This window comes from Periplaneta americana, chromosome 14 (genome assembly GCF_040183065.1).
Source record: "Periplaneta americana isolate PAMFEO1 chromosome 14, P.americana_PAMFEO1_priV1, whole genome shotgun sequence".
NCBI lineage: Eukaryota > Metazoa > Arthropoda > Insecta > Blattodea > Blattidae > Periplaneta > Periplaneta americana.
The window spans coordinates 146,614,795-146,641,048 of record NC_091130.1 but is presented as its reverse complement, the minus strand read 5'-3'; the positions used below and the strand labels follow the sequence as shown (position 1 = coordinate 146,641,048).

General features: G+C 34.2%; 1 protein-coding gene across 1 annotated transcript in view; it reads right to left on the bottom strand.

The window, feature by feature from the left end:
* Window positions 1-26,254, bottom strand: part of Dhc93AB (Dynein heavy chain at 93AB) — a 312,580-nt gene that overhangs the window by 195,074 nt on the left and 91,252 nt on the right. Inside the window, exons 21-25 of the mRNA XM_069846249.1 lie at window positions 25,126-25,295; window positions 21,851-22,073; window positions 6,647-6,813; window positions 4,882-5,047; window positions 1,605-1,728 (exon numbers count right to left, since the gene is read on the bottom strand). Of these exons, the coding sequence (XP_069702350.1) occupies window positions 1,605-1,728; window positions 4,882-5,047; window positions 6,647-6,813; window positions 21,851-22,073; window positions 25,126-25,295 (850 nt within the window). The remainder of the gene's footprint in view (window positions 1-1,604; window positions 1,729-4,881; window positions 5,048-6,646; window positions 6,814-21,850; window positions 22,074-25,125; window positions 25,296-26,254) is intronic.

The window sequence follows — 26,254 nt, the reverse complement described above, 5'->3', positions numbered from 1 at the left end:
TTATTATCAATAATTGTATTATTTTTTAAACTTTGTTTGTCTCATTTATTTTGACCTGCTGTTCACATTTTATTATGCTGTTTCCTTTCTTTCTGTATGTTATATATTATGTTTGATTTCTATTGCTTGTTGTTTACATTATATTATTATTATTATTATTATTATTATTATTATTCAGTTTTGTGTGTAAAATTGTAGTATACTTTGTAAATTTGTAGTGTTCTTGTAATGCAGTTTTACTCCTGGTTGAGTGTTAGAGAAGGCCGTATGGCCTTAACTCTGCCAGGATAAACAAATAAACAAATAAACAAACAAACAGACAGACAGACAAACAAACAAACCAACAAACAAACAAGTAAGTAAATAAGTAAGTAAATAAGTAAGTAAATAAGTAAATAAATAAGTAAATAAAATAAATAAATAAGTAAATAAGTAAATAAATAAGTAAATAAGTAAGTAAGTAAGTAAATAAGTAAGTAAATAAGTAAGTAAATAAATAAGTAAATAAATAAGTAAATAAGTAAATAAATAAGTAAGTAAATAAGTAAATAAATAAGTAAATAAATAAATAAATAAATAAGTAAATAAGTAAATAAGTAAGTAAATAAGTAAGCAAATAAGTAAATAAATAAGTAAATAAATAAATAAATAATTATTATTATTGTTATTATTATTACTATTATTATTATTATTATTATTATTATTATTATTAATAGTGTAGTGCTGATCCATTCATAATGGCAAAACGTTAAATTCGTTCAGAGATACGAAATGCAATTAAGAAGTATTAGAGTGACATTTCATGTATTAACGAAGACAATATAGTGTGTAATGTATGTGAAATTGAAATAAAAACTAACAACAACTCAGGCTATAGAGAAACATTGCAACAGTACATCGCACAGGAAATGCGTTGAAATGAAATCTGAGGAACCACCTACTACATCATCATCATCATCATCATCATCATCATTTATTTGTGCGGATGTAACGACACGTGCAACATGATGCTCAGTACAAATATTCCTCTAAAGAAATTGAGTGATCCCCATTTTAGAGGTTTTCTTCAGAAATTCTCTCGATTCATAAATTGTTTAAGCGATAGGGAAAGACGATTCAGCTTCGACAACTTACGAGAATATATCGTCGTTTACTGCAACGCTGGTAATTTCATCAATGATGACGAGGACTGAACCTTGCAAGGTATGTACTACAGTACGTTATTTTTCTTTTCCTTCTAACTGTACGAAGATACAGTAGCATGTTGACGTCATCTGTTTATGTTTAAAACCTGTTGAGCCAATGGTCTGAATGAAAAAAATGTAATATATAGTAAATGTACACCTACATTCAACGATAAGTCATCCCGCACCCACTGTCTATAATATAGTGCAACAAGTCAGATAACAAAAATCTATTCATTTAGTTCTTGCCTATCCTCAAAAATATTCATCGATCTTTTTCGGATTTAAATTCGCGAACTAGGGAACTCACTAGAAACATTGTAAGAATTCCATTATTGAAGAAAGAAAAAATTGAATACAACCTTCTTATAAATAAACAGTTTTGTTATCAATCAATCTTTGAAATATATTATTACGCACCTCTTATTTCTTTTGCAAACTTTTTGCATTCGATGTCCATATTTTCTACGTCGATTTTCCTCCAGGGTGTTGTCTTCCAGTCTTCTACGCTTGTTTGAACAATGTGAACATAATCCCACAGTTGCTACAACAACAGAGAATTTTTTTTAATAATGCAATTATCCAAAAACCTTTAACTTATTTCTTATGGCATTAGTATAAATTAGTTAGATTCTAGTGTCGATTTTAATCAGACTAACACAACGATAATATTACAGGCGTCCAGGCGTTCAAGGGTTACCATGGTAACATCCACGGCGTACTCTGCTACAGGCCGAAATACTGGTGGAGGAGAACGTGACGTCACAGGTCCTTCCGGTTTCGAGACGTCGTGATATTGAAAGGTGTTGTTAGTGAATGTGTGACGTGTTTCACTATTCCCAAAGACAAAACATTGCGTAAGAAGTGGGTGAGAAACATTCCAAGAAAAGACTGGACTCCTTCAGATAATCCATGTTGAATCTTTCGTACACTACTTTTAACAGTTGAATATAAATAATTGATTAAAATGGCCATCTTACTCGTGTTAATTATGTAAGTATGTGCGGCTTACAGCTGTTTCGGTGCTATTCGACACCATCCTCAGAGCTTACTAGATCTCGGCGCTATCTCAACTTCACTGCCTGTTGTGTGGGTGCGTTCATGTGATGAACACACCCTGATTAAATTCTCAACACACAGATCAGTTTCAGAACACACACACTATTTGACACAACTCTTCATCACACGAACGCCTAATATATTATTTACGTTTTTTTTTAGAATCTAATTACTCTAATAACCAGTGGCGGCTCTTGCGTACTTCTTAAGAGGAGGAAAGAAGGTAACAGGACGAAATGACACCTTGAATGAAACATGTTACAAATTAGCCAACATGCATACTTGTAAGACCAGGTAGTGTTGGGGTTGTCCTTCCCCTCTGTATAGCAATAATCTGTTCTTGTAAACTGAGTTTCCTAAATTGCCCAAAATATATTACGTTTTCACTTCCATTCATTGTTGAATAATTGCACAAATTAACAATTACGAGGAAATTCACATCGCAGCATTTTTCGAGCATCACACGTGTTGGAAGAGACTAGCTACTAACACGTAATCGGAATCGCGGAACTGGGAATGGGAAATAACCTGAGAAAAGCGAGAAAACTGCACCCACCCACGTGGTCTGTGGTGCCACATGTACATTTTACAAGTTCAGTATCACATGCTTTTGAAGAATATCAGTTCTTGTAAAGTCATACTACCATTATTGTTCAAAGTTGCCGGTGGCCAATTAATTTTTTATGTTAAAAATAATGTAGTTTGGAGTATTATATATATATATATATATATATATATATATATATATATATATATATATGTACAAAACTGATAACTTGGCTATTGCCCTGTCTAGTGCACAATGAATGGAAGTGAATTTCAGGGGCTAAAAAGATCTGCGATAATAACGTAGAACTACTTCCTCTTTGTTTTATATAAACCCAACTTTAACTTTCAAATATCCTTGAAAGTTTCAAACCATGAATAGTAGCTTATATAAAGTGCAATTAATAATATTTTTGATTTATAATTTAAAAAAAAAGTTTATATGGTGTCTTTCATAGCGTTGCGTTAAAACTGTTTTTATTCTGCCTCCTTCTAGATGTGTTATAGTCTGGTTGAATGCAAGATCGTTAGGTGGCAGCGGTAGCGAACTTGCTGCACGACCAGTCGGTTTCTATTTCCAGCCCATGCGCTGATTCAGAGGAGGATCTCCTCCCTCTCCGTTCATTTACTCGCTTTAAAACTCTGCTTCTTTCTCCGGCCGCTAGTGCGCTGTTGTCTATGTGTGTTAACTGCAGTAAAGTAGGAATGGAGTGCCTTTCCTCCACACAAACAATCTCGCATCTTTGTCACAGTTTTCTAGCAGCACATTAGCGCGCGTCGTTTAAAACTCGATCAACCGAGGTTTTCTTACAGCTGTGAACTTAAAAATTATCGAATCTTCCTTGAATTTCAAGGCACATATTTTACTTGGTATTTACTTTCAAAAGAAGAAAAATGTGAGGAGGACGTTCCTCCCTTCCCTCCCCCGAGGAACCGCCACTGCTAATAACGCTAATGTACTTTCACCTGTTTATTTTCTGCCCATATGGGGGCGGAATGCTGTAATAATCAGACTGCACGGCATGCGATGGGTTGACTCAACTAGGACTTGTGACGTCACGCTCTTCATGAAAAAGGGCGAAGCCTTCCCACCTGTAATAGAGTACGCCTTCCCTTCTCTTTGTGGCCAATAAGACGCTATCGTTCTCTCTTTCTCTGTAGACTGTTGGTGAGGTAAAGAGATGTTGCCATGGAAACCATTGGACACCATAAAATGTCTGAATTTCAATGCATCTATAAATGTACAGAGAAACTTATCTGAAGATGTATTACAGTTAGAAATGTAATTTGATCTTTTGTGCGAGATCGTGCGTGTTTGCTTGGTTTCCGCAATAAAACCAACCCGCGGTAAGTCTAAAATTCCACATTCAGTATTCCCAACCTAACACACATAACAATTTCCCTCTTCTTACAGCTTAAGTGACATATTGATTTTACTGCTTTAGGCTTTTAACATATTATTTTTAGAGACGTTCAATATAGTAATAATTATAAATTGGAAACTTACCACTGCAATTTCACCTCAATTGCACTGTTAATTATTGTTTTTAAATATTTGCTAAAATTAAGTAAACTCTACAACTCCACTAAAGTTACTGCATTTCGTGATGCATGTAACATTAAGGAAGCCGTTTGTTTTACGTTCGCATTTATAGACTGGGGGAAAAAAAAAGACAGACGTATATCACGGCCTGCTGGAGTATAGTAAACACAGAAAACATTTTAAAGCAACAATGTTGAAGACAGATATTTTTGTTTTCCAAAATTGCCGTCATTGAACAGAAAACAAGATGGAGATTTCATTGCAACTAATTAGAAATTCCTCTTTCAGGTATGTAATAAACGATCTTCGCACAAAATAATGTACGATACATGAGCTGTATGTTTTCTTTCAATTCTCGGAAATTAAAAAAGCTCAACTACGTTTCGCTTTTTCAAACTTTTTCTCGAACATGAAAACTTCAACATACCGCTCTTGTAACGCAAATTACTATTGCATGACACTACAGTGTGTTCTTTTTTTTATCATTTCCATTACGTTTGGAATCCCCTTCATGGTATACTAAACATGTAATGTTGCAGTAGGTTACACCTTGAGCATTCGAAGTTCCTTTCTGCATTGTTTGATCTGTTTGAAGTCTGGCACGTTCACTTCAAACAAAGAGGCTGATTCTTGAATGTTGCTCATTTCTGATTCATGCTCAGCGATATCCAGATTGGTGTCGTCCAGCAGATCGTACGGATTCTCACAGTCGAACCTAAACAGAGAATTTTAATTATCTATCACTGTTCACTCAGAATGTTTTAATGACGTGAATATTTTATCTAAAATAATTTAATAAATGGCTTCACGAAACTCATCATGCTAAATTATCTAGATTTAGAAATATTTCACGAAGATGGTTTGACAATAATACTTTCAATAGTTCTAATAAATATTTTCAAGAAGCAGGAACATTACAATTTTAATCTTGATTTTATATTAATTTTATATTATTGTTTTATTTTGCCCATAGCTTATACTTTTATGTTTATGGCTGCATTTCAGCATAAGTCTCGAAATATGGAATTATCATTTTATTTATTTTTTTTGCAACAGAACCACAGATATTCATGCAAAATTTCTCCATATTTTGAATTTCGAAATTAAAAACGAAACAGAATAATTTGGGGCTTCATAATTCGGCATATTGCATAGTTAAATCCATTAATTCCTTATTTCTTTTATCAGCTAATCAGATACGTATTACTTTCTAATTTTCTTACTGATATCCATGCCATCAGTTCATTGAACGAGATTTTAAGGAATATCTGGTTGCGTAACTGTCTATGTATGTAATTAAATTTCGGTATAAAATTTACTTTGGAAAACGTATTAGGTCTTTCACATGCTAATTTTTTTTATATTACCTTGTTAATATGTTTCGGCCTGCTATTGGCCATCTTCAGAACTGGTTGTTGCTCGTCTTGGCGCCTGTTGTTTTATTTCCTGTTGGGGTGTGTTTGTGTAGTGTAATGTGGAGTCAAAGAGTGTATGTGTTCTGAAATTGAGTTGTGTTAAGAATTTCGTTTGGATGTGTTTTCGTGTGTCTGGATATTTCATGTTGCTCTAGTGTGTTGAGTTTCTGGCTTTTTGGTTGGATGTGCAGTATTTCCATGTCCGTGTTGATGTCTCTGTAGGTGTGGTTAGCATTTGTGATGTGTTCTGCATATGTGAAAGTGTTTTGTAATTTTGTCATGGCTGTGATGTGTTCTTTGTAACGTGTTTGAAATGATCTGCCTGTCTATCCTATGTAGAAGTTGTTGCAGGTGTTACATTTGTGTTTGTATACGCCTGTGTGGTTGTATTTGTTTGTGTGTTGAGATGTTTTTGTAGAGTATTATTTGTTCTGTATGCGATGTTGTAATTTAATTTCTTGAATGAGGTTGCAATTTTGTGTGGTTTTTTGCTTTCGTATGTTAGTGTGATGTATTTTTTGTATTCTTGTGTTTGTGTTGTATTCTTATGTTTTTTGTGATTATGTTTTGTCTTTCGTATTATGTTGTCTATTATGTTGGGGTTGTATCCGTTTTCTTGTGCTATGTATTTGATTGTGTTTAGCTCTTCTTTGTAATCATGTTGGTTCATTGTTACATTGAGTGGTCTTCGCACCATTGTTGGGAATGCAGCTTTCTTTAGACTCTCAAACGCATTCTACTAAATCGACGAAGCAGCGTATTAAAATTGGAGCAAACATTTTGGCAAACGTTGTAATTTGAAGTTTGTATTTCTCGAGTACGAAATCATTTGCGTGCCTGTACGAACTTTTTCTAACAAATGTCGTCTTATTTTAATACTCTTCGTGATGAAGACTTACCTGAGGAAAGGCAGTTTACGGAAACTGTCACGATATTGATTCTGCTCAACATCGAAGGCAGCTATCTTATTACGTATGCTAGTCACTTCTATGGCCTGGAGCGGTGCCACTTGTTGCTTCACAGTCACTGCTATCTTCTTAGTGTTGTTCCACTGTTCTGGTAACTCCTGTTAACAACAGTAGCAGTCAAATACCATTTCATTAACTAGTGACAAAGGATTTAGGTGTAAGCAGAATAGTGAGAAAGTGAAAGTGAGCACAAATAGAAATGAGTGAAAATAGTGAGAAAGGGTTAAGAGAAGTGAACAAGTGACAGCATAAAATTAGTACTAACATTTGAAAATGAATATAAGATAAAGATAGGAGAAAGGGTCACAGAACAAATCGGACAGAGAAAAATTGAAATTGAGATTTTAGTGAATAGCAGTTAGAAGAAAAAGGGGCTTTGAAAGGAGTATATAATATTAGATATATTAGGATTAATAAAGAAATAGAGAATAACAAATGAAATGTAGGAGAAATACTGAAGGGGAGATTGACCAAGTAACAAAAAAGTGCATAGTGTAATTGGGAGTATTTGTGTAGACTTGAACTGCATATAATGTGTTATTGTAATGAATGAAATTTGTTTAAACAAAAGCCGCCCTAAATAAGGGTTCGATAGATCGGCCTACTAATCAATTCATAAAGAATAATAAGTAAACAAAACAATGTTAATGGTGGCACCGGATACAGAAATGTGAGGTACACCATTACACGTAAAGAAGTGCTGTGACCAAATTTATCATATCATATCATATCATATCATATCATATCATATCATATCATATCATATCATATCATATATCATATCATATCATATCATATCATATCATATCATATCATATCATATCATATCATATCATATCAAATCGTATCATATCATATCATATCATATATCATATCATATCATATATCATATCATATATAATATATCATATCATATATTAATATCACATATCATATCATATCATATATATCATATCATATATCATATCATATCATATATCATATCATATCACATCATATATCATATCACATCATATATCATATCACATCATATCATATCTATCATATCATATACCATATCACATAACATATCATATCATATGGTTGAGAAGATTAGACTGAAAATGTAATTTGAGGTGCAGTCTAATTATTTAAGTTGTGTCATGTAATTAAGTTGATATGTAATTAATTAAGATGATATGTAATTTACTTGATATGTAAATAAATTAAGGTGATATGTAATTAATTAAGATGGTATGTAATTAAGTTGGTATGTAATTAATTAAGGTGATATGTAATTACTTAAATTGGTAATAGTTGGGTGAAATAGAAGTACTTATAAGTTAGATTTACTTTTGCTTATTGTAGGCGTTATTATAGAATAGTTTTATTTATAGTCCTAGGTTTATTGCATCTATTTATTTATAATTAGAAATAAATTTACGTTTATTTTATTTTATTTCATTTTTTATTGCTGTAATTATTGTATTATTGTTAATGGTAATTATTGCATATTATATATCACTGCCACCGGGTGTATAACCAATTGTAGTGTTAATAAATACATACATACATATCATATCGTATCGTATCATATATCATATCATATATATATCATATCATATTAACATATCATATATCATATCATATGATATACAATTTGCAATAAGGAACTACGATATTTCTCTCAATGTAATATTATTCATGAGTAGAGGGATTTCTTATGGATGATTTTATTACTACTACTATCATAACACTGTGTAGTTATGGACCATTCACTCAAACGTTATTGTAGTTACTACAAAGACATTTTAATCATCACAACCAGAATGTGCGTCTCGAAGTTTAATTAAGTTTATGGGAGCTGTAGTAAAAAGGAAAAGACTGAAGTGCTCTGATGAGTACCTTCAGTATGGATTTCTTACCTCAGGAGGTGACAATGAACAGAAATTCCAGTGTGTTTTTGCGCTTCGACCTTATCTAAAATTAAAACTTGAAACCAGTCAAACCTCAGACACATCTTAAAATAAAACATTCTGAACACTTTCAGTATTAAATCTAGAGACCTGAAAGGAATAAAAACTTAATTGAAAAATTTACAACAGGAAGCAATAACTTTAAAGCAACAAATGAATCGTATGAAATTTCTTACCTTAATGTTAAATCTGGTAATTTCCATGCAATAAAGAAGGAATCATCACGATTTCGCTCTCAAATATCACAGTTGAAAGAAAAACTAATGATACGTGTAGCAAATATTTAGCAAATAATTTCAAGAGTGAAGCAAGAATTTTTGTTTCATTTCAGAGGAATTTTCTTTTCATTACTTTTGCAAACACTCAAGCATAGCATTTCTGAAATCAATTGTTCTTCAGTTTTGTCAATTGTTCGTGATTGTTATACCAAATTGTCCAATAGAATATTTCTCAAATGCGTTATTCCATGACGTTTGTCAAACATTAGTGAATATCTTAGCAAACTTCTAAACAAAGAATTTCTGAATGGTATCGTTCTTGTATTTTAGTTTTAGTGTATGATTTAGCAGAAACATTTGATACATACACATACTCACACAGACTCTAAAAAGAAACACATATTTCATCGGGTCAGTTCAAAAGGAGGATAAAACCAAAATTTAAAATTTTGAGGAAACTGCATTTTAAACCTTCATGTTGCTATGGAAGATAGAGTTAACACATTCTAATTTGTGTTCACATAGCATATAATATAAAACATCATTAACAGAATTTGGAGTAATTTTAATGATCAATTGATTTTACACCGAAAAGGTAAGCTTTGAATTATACGTTTCTTAAAAATTGGAAATTTTTAGCCTTTTCCTTTTGAACTGGCTTTTCGACTTATGAAATTCATTGTTCCTAGCATTTGACAGTCCTCAATGTTTGGTCTAGCAAATATTCAAACAAAGCATTTTTTAATTGTTCCCCCTGTTTTTCGAGCTTTATTAGATTATTTTTCAAACGCTGAAACACAGAAATTATCAAATGCATTACTTCTGAGGATTATAAAGCTATAGTGACGTTTAGCAAAATTTCAAACAAAGAATTTATGAAATTCATTATTCCAGACATCCGTCAATATTCAGTGTGTTTCAGCAAACGCTCAAAAAGCATTTCTGAAATTCATTGTTTCAGACGTCTGTCAATCTTCAGTGTATGCTTTAGCAAACGATCAAAAGCATTTCTGAAATTCATTGTTCCAGACGTCTGTCAATCTTCAGTGTATGCTTCAGCAAACGCTCAAAAAGCATTTCTGAAATTCATTGTTCCAGACATCTGTCAATCTTCAGTGTATGCGTTAAGAAACGCTCAAAAAGCATTTCTGAAATGAATTGTTCCAGACATCCGTCAATCTTCAGTGTATGATTTAGCAAACGCCAAAAAAAATTTCTGAAAAAAATTGTCCCAGACGTCAGTCAATTTTCAGTGCATGCTTTAGCAATTCTTCAAAAAGCATTACTGAAATGAATAGTTCCAGACGTCCGTCAATCTTCAATGTACACTTTAAGAAACGCTCAAAAAGCATTTCTAAAATAAATTGTTCCAGACGTCCGTTAATCTTCAGTGTATGCTTTAGCAAACGCACGAAAAGTATTTCTGAAATTCATTGTTCCAGACGTCAGTCAATCTTCAGTGTATGCTAATGTTATGGTTTATTTAACGACGCTCGCAACTGCAGAGGTTATATCAGCGTCGCCGGATGTGCCGGAATTTTGTCCCGCAGGAGTTCTTTTACATGCCAGTAAATCTACTGACATGAGCCTGTCACATTTAAGCACACTTAAATGCCATCGACCTGGCCCGGGATCGAACCCGCAACCTTGGGCATAGAAGGCCAGCGCTATACCAACTCGCCAACCAGGTCGACTCAGTGTATGCTTTAGTAAACGCTCAAAAAGCATTTCTGAAATTAATTGTTCCAGATGTCCGTCAATCTTTAGTGTATTCTTTAGCAAAGTCTCAAAAAGCACTTATAAAATGAATTGTTCCAAATGTCCATCAATTTTTAGTGTATGCTTAAGCAAACGTTCAAAAAGCATTTCTGAAATGAATTGTTCCTGACGTCAGTCAATCTTCAGTGTATGCTTTAGCAAACGCACGAAAAGCATTTCTGAAATTCATTGTTCCAGACGTCAGTCAATCTTCAGTGTATGCTTTAGTAAACGATCAAAAAGCATTTTTGAAATTCATTGTTCCAGATGTCCGTCAATCTTCAGTGTATTCTTTAGCAAAGTCTCAGAAAGCATTTCTAAAATGAATTGTTCCAAATGTCCGTCAATCTTTAGTATATGCTTTAGCAAACGTTCAAAAATCATTTTTCTGAAATTCATTGTTTCAGATGTCAGTCAATCTTCAGTGTATGCTTTAGCCAAGTCTCAAAAAGCATTTCTGAAATTCATTGTTCCAGACGTCAGTCAATCTTCAGTGTATGCTTTAGCAAACGTTCAAAAAGCATTTCTAAAATTGATTGTTTCAGACGTCAGTCAATCTTCAGTGTATGCTTTAAGAAACCCTCAAAAAGCATTTCTGAAATTCATTGTTCCTGACGTCAGTCAATCTTCAGTGTATGCTTTAGTAAACGTTCAAAAAGCATATCTGAAATTGATTGTTCCAGGCGTCAGTCAACCTTCAGTCTATGCTTTAGCAAACGTTCAAAAAGCATTTCTGAAATGAATTGTTCCTGACGTCAGTCAATCTTCAGTGTATGCTTTAGCCAAGTCTCAAAAAGCATTTCTGAAATTCATTGTTCCAGACGTCAGTCAATCTTCAGTGTATGCTTTAGCAAACGTTCAAAAAGCATTTCTGAAATGAATTGTTCCTGACGTCAGTCAATCTTCAGTGCATGCTTTAGCCAAGTCTCAAAAAGCATTTCTGAAATTCATTGTTCCAGACGTCAGTCAATCTTCAGTGTATGCTTTAGCAAACGTTCAAAAAGCATCTCTGAAATTCATTGTTCCAGACGTCAGTCAATATTCAGTGTATGCTTTAGTAAACGTTCAAAAAGCATTTCTGAAATTCATTGTTCCAGACGTCAGTCAATATTCAGTGTATGCTTTAGCAAACGCTCAAAAAGCATTTCTGAAATTCATTGTTCCAGACGTCAGTCAATATTCAATGTATGCTTTAGTAAACGTTCAAAAAGCATTTCTGAAATTCATTGTTTCAGACGTCAGCCAGTCTTCAGTGTATGCTTTAGCAAACGTTCAAAAAGCATTTCTGAAATTGATCATTCCAGACGTCAGTCAATCTTCAGTGTATGCTTTAGCAAACGTTCAAAGAGCTTTTCTGAAATTCATTGTTCCAAATGTCCGTCAATCATCAGTGTATTCTTTAGCAAAGTCTCAAAAAGCATTTCTGAAATTCATTGTTTCAGACGTCAGTCAATATTCAGTGTATGCTTTAGCCAAGTCTCAGAAAGCATTTCTGAAATTCATTGTTTCAGATGTCAGTCAATCTTCAGTGTATGCTTTAGCAAACGTTCAAAAAGCATATCTGAAATGCATTGTTTCAGGTGTCAGTCAATCTTCAGTGTATGCTTTAGCGCTCAAAAAGCATTTCTGAAATTCATTGTTCCAGACGTCAGTCAATCTTCAGTGTATGCGTTAAGAAACGTTCAAAAAGCATTTCTGAAATGAATTGTTCCAGACATCCGTCAATCTTCAGTGTATGATTTAGCAAACGTCAAAAAAATATTTCTGAAAAAAATTGTCCCAGACGTCAGTCAATTTTCAGTGCATGCTTTAGCAAACGTTCAAAAAGCATTTCTGAAATGCATTGTTTCAGGTGTCAGTCAATCTTCAGTGTATGCTTTAGCGCTCAAAAAGCATTTCTGAAATTCATTGTTCCAGACGTCAGTCAATCTTCAGTGTATGCTTTAGCAAACGTTATAAAAGCATTTCTGAAATGAATTGTTCCATACGTCAGTCAATCTTCAGTGTATGCTTTAGCAAACGCACGAAAAGCATTTCTGAAATTCATTGATCCAGACGTCAGTCAATCTTCAGTGTATGCTTTAGCAAACGTTAAAAAAGCATTTCTGAAATTTATTGTTCCAGACGTCAGTCAATCTTCAGTGTATGCTTTAGCAAACGTTCAAAAAGTAATTCTGAAATTCGCTGTTCCAGACGCCCGTCAATCTTCAGTGTATGCTTTAGCAAACATTCAGAAAGAATTTCTGAATTGAATTTTTTCTGACGTCTGTCAAGCTTAAATGATTCCTTTAGGTAATGTTCATAGGGAGCATTTCCTAAAAGAAAAAAAAATTGTTGCGGGTTTTAAAGCTTTGTTGGAATATTTAGAAAACCTTTAAACAATGGATTCCTGAAATGTATTATTCCTGAGGATTGTCAAGCAACAGTTGATTCTTTAGCAGACTATCAAACAGAGTATTTCTTAAATGTATTGTCCCTCAAAAACTTTTCCCTCTCAAATATAGTACTTGTGAAGTACTTTGTTCCTGAGCTTTGCAAAGGTTTTTGCGAGTGATTTAGCAAAACTTTCAAACACGGTATTCGTGATAGAAGAGTGTATATCTGTAAAGCTATTCGTGAGGTTTATTAAGTTTTATTGAATGTAAAACTTTCAAACATAACATTTTAAAATGTATTATTTTTTTTCTTTTTTGTATTGTAAGTGACTTTATGTATAGAGTTACAAATTGATTTACAAATATGAATGTATTATTATACACAAATACAATGTTATTCAGTACAAGGGCACAGTAAATATACAAGAACTTTAACTTAAATGCAGATAAATAAATAAATTACTTAAGTGAATTTATAACCTATAAGTAATCTAACTTAATAACAACTGAAATTACAAAGTAATATTACATTCCGAATGAGCAGTGGTCGTGCTTATAGATATAGTAGAAATAAAAATGGCAAAAAATCTTTGAACAGTCTTGTAGTGTCAAATCAAGAACGAACTGTTCCACACTGGTATTTGTGACTTAAAAAGGTAATAGAAGGAAATTTCTGTTGGATTGGCCAGAAAGATGAATTTCATTTTTCTTTTAAAATAATTAATATTCGCATCCCAAAAGTGAGGAAATTTTTGTGTGAATTTGTTGTAATGTCTCGGGACTCATATTTTTATTTTATTCCTCCAGTAGTTTCAGAGCTTGCGTCTTTTAACGTTACCATGGTGTTCTTCTAATGACATTTTCTATGTCTATGACTTTGGTTTCTTCGGAGGTTTTCCCCAGCCGTGGGACTGAAGCCGGATGGTCTATGGCGAGTCCTTGGCATCAACCCCTTTGATTTGATTACCCCCTTTGATTTGATTACCTGGTTGGGTTTTTCCGAGGTTTCCCCCACCGAAAAAGACAAATGCCGGGTAATATTTTGGCGAATCCTCGGACCTCATCTCATCTCACTACATCTCGCCAAAATGTAAAAAATTGTACAAAATTGTAAAAATTGTAGAAAATTACTAAATTGTAAAACTATAAAAATTTGTAAAAATTGTAATTGTAATATTGTAAAATGTTGACATGTTCCACATCTTAAAGCTTCATTGCTCATGTAAGATCTATGGAATAAAATAAATGAATGAATGAAATGAAATGAACATGCGAGTAAAAAAGTGCTCACGACAGCGAACGCTTCTGGGATTCTTTATTCAATTCAAACTTTGTTGTACGAGGCGGAACAAATAGCGTTCCTATCCACACATTATAATATCTTTGAGACCTAATAGGCTCTTTCGTATTTCACATGGTGTATAAGCGCTTTCAATTAGTGACTGTAATCAACAAATTCAATGGGTAGTTCAAAATAACCCCTCTGGGTAGGGTACGAGACTATGCTCTGTATTTTCTGAAGTTCAAAGATAGGCCTATATTAAACAACTAAATCATGTTCTTGTCTTTACTTAATTCAAATCGTTTATCAGTTTCTCCAGAACACTTCTGTAATTGGGACAGTTATGTTCCTAAACAAAAGCTGTGCTGAACAGGCGTGGTTTGTGAAATCATATTTTGCCTTTAACACATTCCATGCACACCAGACGGTTTCATTGAGCAGATATCGATGATTTACAGCACAAATATTGTATATAACATTTGGAAACCTTGAAAGAAGTGTTTCCTGTTGCATAAGCCTACGTTACAGAAATAATGTAGCAAAATATAATTTTTATATTAATAAAGTCCTTACAATACAAAACAATATTTGTGCAGAATGAAGATTTTAGTCTCATAGTATCAGCATATAACCACAGTCTACTATATACAGTCACGAAGTTTGGAATGATTTTTTACATTTCTCGTGATAGTTGCTAGCCGCTTGGAGCGCTGTGAGTACTAGGAACAATAGATTGTGCCACTGCCATCGTCATCTAATACAGGCCGTAAGGCAGACCATGTGACTCGCTTAACCCGATCACAAAGGACGGCGTTTCAACCATATAAATTAGTTGCAATGCATAAAGAGTAACATATATTTCTCTAAAATGTAGTGTAATTGCATTAATAAAATTTAAAACAATGATTATGAGACACTTCAGACATAATTCACTTGCGAGTTGTGTAATATTATTTTTGGTGTGAAAATTACGTTGTTCGTAATACCTGCCTTTATTTCTATTAAATATTGCGAAATTCTTGTACATTCATTTATGCACGATTCAATAATTTTCAGTTGCACCGCACGGATGTTTAGATATGTTGAAATTGAGGCGTTCAGAAGTCAACATGATTAACTCTTTTTCCAAAGATTTTGAGATATTCAAGATTAAAGTTGAATACACATAATTGATTCTGTGTTATAGTCAAGAAGAATATTGCATTCTGTGGGCTTTTTACTGAACTATGGAATTAATCACATTGACCACTAAAAATATGGTCAATTTAATACATTGCCAACTTATAAACTCTAAAATAACCAAAAATGGACTTCTGAACGCCTCAATTATAGGTTATGTTTCCTGTATCAGTTGCCCATTTCTATCTAATTTTTGTGGTCTCCAAATCCCTGCCATTACATATGTACGTTATGTCATATGGAAATTATAGGTTATTTTCACTATATTTTAACTTATATTCGCAATTATACATTATAATTAATCATAATGTCATGTACATTCAATTTGTCTGTATTTTAATACTACAATTGAGTACTGAATTATTGTATTTATCTACTACCTAAGAGACGAAGTAATACAATCGTACGTACACTAATTTCATAGGAGTGGTATAGTAAAGTTTCTGTCTACAATATTCAGGAAGGTGTTAAATTAAAATCACAATATAAATTCTTTTCTATTAAACCTGATGTGAACAGATTATGTTAACATGTAAAATTCTCTTCGCATTAAAGTAACACAGTTTTGTAATTATTTCTGCAACATATTACGCAACAAGAAGTAAACGGAACTTATGGACACATTACACTACATAAAACTTAGCAATGATAAGCAATAAAGTTATAATATAATATTTCACTGAGCTCCATACACTGAAATAGAAAACCCGAACATATATTACGGCCTGGTCTAGATCCAAAAGGCATTGACTGCGCCGTATTTCTCTTTGTTGTGAAAAGTTGTGTAAACTGTGAAATGTTCGTTATCGGTTGTAATAACTGTAAATGGTTAAAATACAATAATTTTAATAATAATATGGGACAAGGAGACTATAAATATTGTAAGAAAAAGAGGTCAGAGTTATCCTTCTTCCGAAAGATCCAGGAAGGTGAGTTTATAAAATATGACATATATTTTATGAAAATAATATACAAACCTTATGTATACCATATTTCAATAGTGGAAGGAGGATGTTAAGTTTTTCAAAAGAACACGATATCGAAAGTACAATACATTTTATCGTTTGCTAGGGAAAGAGTCTGTGATGAGGCGATAGTAGCGATCCTGGTGGTTAGCAACTACCTATGGATGCATATTTAGTAAGTATTGAGCTTCGTTACTGTATATACTAGACTGTGATATAACTGTATCTTAATTTTGGCCAGAAATGTACATACAATACACAATATCTGTGCTTTAAGCCATGTGTATGAGCATTGAAATAAGTATGAGTAAATAAACAATAACAATAATAATAATAATAATAATGATGATAATAATAATAATAATAATAATAATAATAATAATAATTACCACCACCACAATTATCGTTAATATCTTATCACCAAAGCTCGGAACTTGGGGACTTGTGTCTTTGCACGTGACTAAGCGACCGGACTTCAATGTCAACAAACTCCCGCTTCCAGCACGGAGGTACTGTCAGGTCTGCTACAAAAGTGGTTTCTGGCTCCGACAACATATTGATAATATTATGGTAGGTTGAAACAAGTAATTTCATAGCATATATATATATATATATATATATATATATATAATAAAAATAAACATGAAAAATATATCAAATTTACACGTAATTTCATAGCATATATATATATATATATATATATATATATATATATATATATAATAAAAATAAACATGAAAAATATATGAAATTTACACGTAATTTCATAGCATATATATAATAAAAATAAACATGATATAGCCTATATATCAAATTTACTGTTCTGCTGTGTACATTTTATTACAGTGTATGACTACCTACATTCGAAGATTTTTCGGTAGCAGACTTAAAATACTGAATGTTTTCACTGTTACTGTTTTCTGTTCGATTTTCAGCAGTTGCTAGCTGATCTCGTATCTGAGAAAGATAAGTATAATTATCCTAAATTTTTCTCGAAAATAGCTTTCAATTTGTGTGTCACTACTAGGGCAGATCCCTCTACGACTTGATCCATGGCTATGAACAGATTTTTCTCCAATTTGAGGGACTGCAATGCCTTTCAATGAATTCCGTTTCCAGCCTCAAGTTTGTGTGTGGCACAACTTACAAAATATAAACTCTCCATCTCCTCCGAATTTCTCCACGAAATTCTGTATCTTAAATTTAAAGCAAAATGTATTTTCAAACTCCTATAATACTCATTCGAAATAACACGTATTTTCTATTTCCTCAAACAGAACGTTTACCTTTAATTCTCTGAATGCCATTGGGTTCGACATAACAGTTTCTTCGTCCGTCTTCCTGTCATTAGTTGTGGCCACTTTCTTAGTACACACGACTGTCCCTGAGCACTTGCAGCGTGAGCTTTGTGTACGTTGTACCTGTAACCTTACTCATGCACACGACACAAGTCCCCAAGTTCCGAGCTTTGCTTATCACCAAAATCACCACAAATATCACTATTATTATTCAAATTAATGGAATAAACCTTTAAGTTCTTTCGTTCTCAATTAAGTAAGAATTTTTTATAACAACAGTAAAAGAAATCTCTGTTCATGTGGTGAGCATGGTGCAAAGATACCGCTTAAGATAATGGCATACAAAAGATACAAAGGACGCACACATCTTATACAGTCCGTATTTCACGAGAAGACCCGAGCAAGGAATGAGAGTTTTTCCCCCCACTCTTATAACCAGGCTTAGAGACTTTAGACCCGATAGATGAAAACAGTGCGATTTCAAGTTGGATAGCAGGACTGTAGTGGGTGGGGGCAGTGATGGTAGCGACCTGCCTGTCGTCCCATGTGCTTTATTTACTCAGTCATACTCGTAAGGCAGGGAGAGGAGGTACTGTTCTGACAATAAAAACAGTCCCGTACACCTAGTTCACTTCATCAGAAGAGAGGACAGGAGATAGCTAGTAGTCTAGTTTTGATCTGTGCATGTGGTGATCTATGTGATTAGTCTAATAATATATGCGATATTCTGTGACATAAAAGACATGCTAGCAGGGAAGAAGTCTACGGACACTGCTGGGGTAGCGAAGATAGATTTCAACGATTTAGTGTTTTTTCGTTTTGCATTCATTACATCATCCACACCTGTGGAGTAACGGTTAGCGTGTCTGGCCGCGAAACCAGGTGGCCCGGGTTCGATTGCCTGTCGGGGCAAGTTACCTGGTTGAGATTTTTTCCGGGTTTTTCCCCTCAACTCAATATGAATAAATGCTGGATAACTTTCGGTGCTGGACCCCGGACTCATTTCACTGGCATTATCATCTTCATCTCACTCACACGCTAAATCACCTAAGATGTTGATAAAGCGTCGTAAAATAACCTACTAAAATAAATCCATTACATCATGTGATGTAGAGCGGAGCTTCTCCCAATATAAACTTTGTCTTGCCGACTACCGAAGAAAGTTCAGTTTTGAGACCTTCAGAATGTGTGTTGTAGCAGGCTACATTGTAACAGTACCATGTATTGTACTTCGTAAGTTGTGTATATTGTGTAGAATTATTATGTTGAGTAAGTATTGCACTTGTGCTTATGACAGAAGCCGAAAGGAAATTCATATTAATTAATTTTGAAAATTTCGCATAATAGGTTTTTTATTTTAATCCATGTAAAGATTAATTTTTTGATCCTATAGAATTTTTCTCCTCTAACAATCATTTTATTTTAATGTTTGATAAATTAGTTGCCTTTTTTTTGGAACGTCACTGTACAGCACCAGCAGACTGGACTGAACTTGGTTTAATGTATGTATGTCTCCTCTTCTGCCGACTGCCATCCCCCTCTAACACAATGAAAAAGCTGCCTATAGTATGGACGTAGTAAACTTATTCTATCGGGTCCAAAATCTCGATGTCTGCTTATAACTTATCCCCAACACGGAACCGACCGGCCATTGACTGAGCCTTCTGTGTACCAGCCGACCAATGACATCACTCCCATCCACCTGCTCCTTCAAGAACGTTGACTTACTGGCTCACTCTCTCCTCTTACCCCGCAAGGCCAATCCTCCCCTCGCAGGGATCCTCTCGTGAAATTTGGACAGTATTCTCCCTGAGGTATGACAAGACGTATAGGAAGAGTTTCTGTATTTCTAGTTAAATTGTAAGTTCAAATACAAAAAGTGAATTTGGATATGAACTGTATACAGTTTTTGCTGTAAGAAAAATCCTAATGTAAACATAAGCACGTTGCTGTCATACCCGTGATTGGCTCCTAGTCGAAACACTCACATGACGCAGGGAAATATAGTTCGTATTTGGAAACCATAATCTTGTATTATTTGGAAATAAAAAATTGAATTCTAGTTGTTAAATATGATGAAACATTTAACTTCACTCATGTGTAAAACGCTATGTAAAAGAAAAGCTACTTTTATATTTTGTTATGTATTATGAACGCGGATGAATACCAACAGTAATACCGAGGTAGTCTGTTCTTGTAACAAGCTGGCGTCACTTGAGCTCATAGATGCTCACGTAAGCACGTAGTACCGAACTATGGCTTCTGTATCCTCAACTGTCCATTGTGAAGACATAAGACTTGAAAATAATTTAATTGTAGTAATTATAAAGTAAATGTTTCCTCAGCAAACGAATGCGTAGTAGTGAGGTTAGGCCTACGTGATGAGTAACGGGAAATGTTTAACATGAAACAGAATGTACAACAGTAGGCGGGAACACGTACTGAGAATCTATGGCGCCAAACGGTGGCCAATGAAGCCTCACTTCAGTCACGTGCTATTGTTTACATTAGGATTTTTCTTACAGCGAAAAGATTATAGGTAGAGTTTCTGTATTTCTAGTTACATTGTAAGTTCAAATACAAAAAGTGAATTTGGATATGAACTGTATACCGTTTTTGCTGTAAGAAAAAACCTAATGTAAACATAAGCACGCTGCTGTCATGCCCGTGATTGGCTCCTAGTCGGAACACTCACACGACGCAGGAAAATATAGTTCGTATTTGGAAACCACAATCTTGGATTATTTGAAAATAAAAAATTGAATTCTAGTTGTTAAATACGATGAAACATTTCACTTCAATCGTATGTAAAACGCTATGTGAAAGAAAAGCTACTTTTATATTTTGTTATGTATTATGAACGCGGATGAATACCAACAGTAATACCGAGGTAGTCTGTTCTTGTAACAAGCTGGCGTCACTTGAGCTCGTAGTTGTTCACGTGATACTGAAGTATGGCTTCTGCATCCTCAAATATCCATTGCGAAGGCATAAGACTTAAATAGTAATATACGTTACAAGAGCGGTATGTTGACGTTTTCATGGTCGAGGAAAAGATTGAAAAAGCGAAACGTAGTTGAGCTCTTTTAATTTCCGAGAACATGAAAACAAACATACCGCTCGTGTATCGTACATTATTTTGTGCGAAGATCGTTTATTACATACCTGAAAGACGAATTTCTAATTAGTTGCAATGAAATCTCCATCTTGGTTTCTGTGCAATGACGGCAACTTTGGAAAACAAATATATCTATCTTCAACATTGTTGCTATAATATGTTTTCTGTGTTTACTATACTCCAGCAGGCCGTGATATACGTCTGTTTCCCCCCCCCCCCAGTCTATGAGGAGTCTGGAATCTTGCTGATTTTTTTCACGGCTTACTTGCATTACAAATGCAGTAACTTCTGTGGTGTTGTAGAGTTTACTTAATTTTTGCAAATATTTAAAAACAATAATTAGCAGTGCAATTTAGGTGAAATTGCAGTGGTAAGTTTCCAATTTATAATTATTACTATATTGAACGTCTTTAAAAATAATATATTAAAAGCCTAAAGCAGTAAAATGAATATGACGCTTAAGCGGTAAGAATAGGGAAATTGTTATGTGTGTTATGTTGGGAATACTGAATGTGGTATTTCACACTTACCGCGTATTGGTTGTGTGCTGGAAGCAAGCAAATACGCACGATCTCGCACAAAATAATTCAATTACAGTAATTATAAATGAAATGTTTCCTAAGCAAACGAATGCATAGTAATGAGGTTAGGCCTACTTGAGAAGTAACGGGAAATGTTTAACATGAAACAGAATGTACAACAGTAGGCGGGAACACGTACTGAGAATCTATGGCGCCAAACAGCGGCCAATGAAGCCTCACTTTAGTCACGTGCTATTGTTTACAATAGGATTTTTCTTACAGCGAAAAGATTATAGAACTACATTTTGAATACATCGTGAACACGACACCAGTGAACAGTCTCCACTTCGGGTAATGCAAGCAGAGAGCAGGAAGCTCATTCGTGGGTGGGGGAAGCTGCAGGGGAAGGCAAGCAGAGCATCAGCAGGCACAGCAGGTGCAGGCGTGAGCGAGCGCCCCCCTTTACCTGCAGCAGCACGTTCACTTCTTCAGGCAGTTCTTGATCGTAGAACTTGAGCAGCTCTATCGTCTGCTGCAGGGGTTCGAACATGTCGTCGGTGGTGAGCTGCCGCTCCTTCACGTTCATGAGGTAGCCCATCACGTTCACCAGACGTTCGTAGTCGCCCTCTTCTACAGGCTGCTGGAGCCCTTCGTCTGCCTCGTGGATGAATTTGGCAAGATCGGATAAGCTGTATAAAAAAGTCCCGGTATTCAAGGTATTTGCGAAATAATCCATAATTGCAATTATACTTATTGAATGAAGACTTTCTTACAAAAGGCTCAGACACGCCAAACGTTACATTCAAAAAGAAATATTCTTATGGAAACAAAATAATATTGTCGTTATTGTTGTGTAACTTATGACGCCATCGAGAACATTTTTAAATGCACTCTATAATGTTTTCATATAAAGTGAAAGAGCATGTTTTTAAATAATATTTATGCTCGACCATGCCGAAATGTAGTGATTATACACCTGGTAGCAGCCCTTTAATGGACCTCATTAAAGTACACCTATTCATTAAAGTTCAGGTGTTCCACCAATCAGAAAATACATTGTAGCAATATGAAAGCGCAAGTATCGATTATTCTCGGATATGCAATCGAAAGACAACTACATATATATGCCTTAAGATTGAAATTCATTAAATACTTATTAATAATTTACCAGGCATATTGATATATTAAAATGAATTGTAAATTACTCAATGTCAATCAGACAACTTTGTATAAACGCTATCTGAACCTAAAGATTAAGTTACACAATACCAACGCAAACATTTGGTTTAACAAACAATGTTTGAAAGAAAACTTAGTACCCAATTATGCAAAAATCAAAATTAAAAACAAAACCCAATCAGCTAAGAGAACAAAAACTATGGCTCAAACAATTTGGATCAGAAACGAAATTAAATTCTAAGTTTATATGCCTTAAGATTGAAATTCATTAAATACTTATTAATGAAAGACAACTAGTTCTGTTACTATAATAATTAGCGTTAATTGTAAATAATATTCAAATAAATTCAATTTGTCATCTCGTTTTTCAATGTCTAATTCAATTTCAAGGTTATATCAAGATTAATGTTTATTTTACTTTTCGATTGCAGCGATATTTTACTACTTAATTAACTTATTATTCCCAGAACATGAATTTTACCAGCAATGGAAAAGTATTGGGAATAAATTTAAATAAGGAACAAAAATGTTTCCTTCCCAAACAGGATTCGAACCACGAAAGTCTTAGTTACCAGTCTATCGTGCTCTGGAGTGAATACGACTCTGAAATCAGCTACAAGGGTCGGTCCGGATTTTTTTTTTTTTTTTTTTTGCCACTACTGTATAGTATGATATTCGAAGTTACGAAATCTTTCCACGCCGACCAAATGCTATTTCGAGAATGATGAGCGAGACTCGAAAGACAAATGCAGCGAACACAGCGAGCGAGAGCGGCAGTTAGTTTTGTTCATCTCTAGTAACAATTTCAATGTTGATGCATTTTGTTAGTGTGGCGCACCGAAGGTTAGTGTGAAGGCTTTCACTCTGTAACCCGAGTTCGAATCCCAATGAATTCAACTACAATTTGTAGTGAACAAAGATGATGTTTGGTGTTAGGTACTCCCGTTTTCCCTACCGCCATTAAACCACTGTTTCATTAATCGTCATACAGTGTTACGTTGTTCGCCCCCTATGGTGCACCAAGGGCAAAGCCTTTGTGGCGGCTGAAAGAACAAGCTTCGGCACGTCGCCCAGTAGATGAGGACCCTTGTGTGAATGACGGAAGAACCCTGCCATTATTAAAATACAGGGGCATCATTTTATTTTTACTTCAATTTTTATTGTACCTGAGTTTTTGTATGTACTTCACTCCCACCCCTTCTACTAATGAAGTTCCATCTGTCCTCCACACAGAACCAAGGTCGCATATAGTACTGAGTTAGTGAGTATAGTACGTTTCAGAAATATGTTCGCATTTTCCAGTGACGAAAGAGCTTTCAATATTGAATCATATTTTCGCACAGGTACTGTCGTCCGTTTACCTACGTCGCATCCCGATTTCCCCACCTACTTTTACTCGCCCCTCTGTAAACCTAGTAGCTGGGCTGTCTTGGCTCTTTTCCGAAACATTAATTTCTCTTGTAATATTACACAACTGTTTAAAATAACTTAAATAAAAGGGCTTCGTTAAGTAATTAACTGTTACGTGATTTCCCCTCTTTATAGATCCTGCGACATAACTACTTGAACGGGCAGTAGATAGTATGTCTGAATAATTTTATCTTTTCGGATTGGGCAGAAGTGAAGATTGAATTTACATTATGTAAGGTACTCTTTTATAGAATAGGTACAGAATTATTTCAACATGAGTTACTACTACGAAGGACGAAACTGGTAATTGGAATTAGATGCAATAGTCTATAGTGCGATAATATGCACAAAAAACTGGAGCCTGTATCGAAACGTGTTTAAATATCCACATTATGATTATTTTTCAATTTAACTTCATTCTCTATATTGTACGCTAATGTGCTGTAGACAGTATAATATACACTGCATAATGAATACGTTCGTATGGCTAACTCAGTTCGTGAGTAAAAACACTCATTGTTAATACTGTACTGTATTTTGATTAGACAAAAAACTAATGAAAATGATCAAACTCAAACTTGCGACATTTCATAGTTTACGTAAATGGATGAACTACTTTTCTTCCCTCCTATGCCTAGTAAAGTGATTTGTTTGTATTTTACGTTAGTATCATCGAACTCCGTTCGTGGAAGGGGTAGCAAACGGTGTTTTCTGTTTTCAACCGTTAATCCAAAGGTACAGCCAGGTTAATATTAAAAATATTAGTAAAAATAAAATGATGTCCCTGTATATATATATATATATATATATATATATATATATAGGCTATATAATATATAATATATTATGAAAGCAGTTTTATTGATGAAATGAACATGAAACAAGAAATTCTTAACAAGAAATCTTCTCTCAATTTTCCTTCTATTCTACTCACAGTTGAACGAGAAACTGGTGACCGATTTGGATGAATTTCGTAAAAAAAAATACGCATACCTCTTGTTGTGTACGTCTTCTGTCACCAAATCCTATCATCATCAGAATCTCAATTCTCTCATTTTCTCTTATGCTATGCTTAGCAGAGTTGCGGAGAATATGAAACGCCCTGTACAACAAAAAATGCTACCTGATAAAATTATACGTGAGACAATTTACCTGTTCGTCACGTGATCCACTAAATGCTGCTTAAACATGCTGGCCCATCTGCTAACTGTGTTGAGAAGAGCTTGCCTAAAGGGCCTCAGATCCACTTGAAACCAAGCGCTGAAGATTTGCACGGGCTGCATTTCTTCAATTTCCACAAACAAGTTCTCATAGAGATCAATCTGTGTGCAAAAGAACAAAATGGTTATACAGGATGTCTTATAATTGGATGCACTTATGCAATATGGAACCAACCACCATTTTATGAACATCTGGATTTCTATTGCAAAATGTGTCTTAATGTCTATAGTTTCTTATACAAAATAGAACCAACTCCTATTTGTAACGTGCTGCCCTATAGAGAAATCTGAACCAACCACCAAAAACAGAATCCATAGTGCAGTGTTTTGCAGTTTAGAACCAACTCCAAGCTGTCAGTTCCCATATTTGTTTTGTGTAAATATGGGAGTTTGAATACAATTTTTTGCTAATAGGAGTGATATATTATATTATATTATATTATATTATATTATATTATATTATATTATATTATATTATATTATATTATATTATATTATATTATATTATATTATATTATATTACAGCAACAAGAGTAATGTTAATGTATCAAAGAAAGTTGTAGAACCGAAGATGTTTAGGTATCAAATATGTAACTGCAGAAGAAAATCCAGTGAATTTTTATTTTAGTAGGTTATTTTACGACGCTTTATTAACAGCTTATGTTATTTAGCGTCTGAATGAGATGAAGGTGATAATGCCGGTGAAATGAGTCCAGGATGCAACACCGAAAGTTGTCCAGCATTTGCTCATATTGGGTTGAGGGAAAACCCCGGAAAAATCTCAACCAGGTAACTTGCCCCGATCGGGAATCGAACCTGGGTCACCTGGTTTCGCGGCCAGACGCGCTAGCCGTTACTCCACAGATGTGGACAGGATGATGATGATGGAATCAATGGTCCCCTTGACTTCATCTTGGAATGATAAGTCAATATATGAACAAATGCTAATGAATATATGTTTTTTTAAATTTTATTTCTAATCCCACAATTGGTGTCGCGGATGTTTAGCTTTCCAATAATAAAGTGTCAAACATGGATTTGAACTAGAATGTTGCCTCATC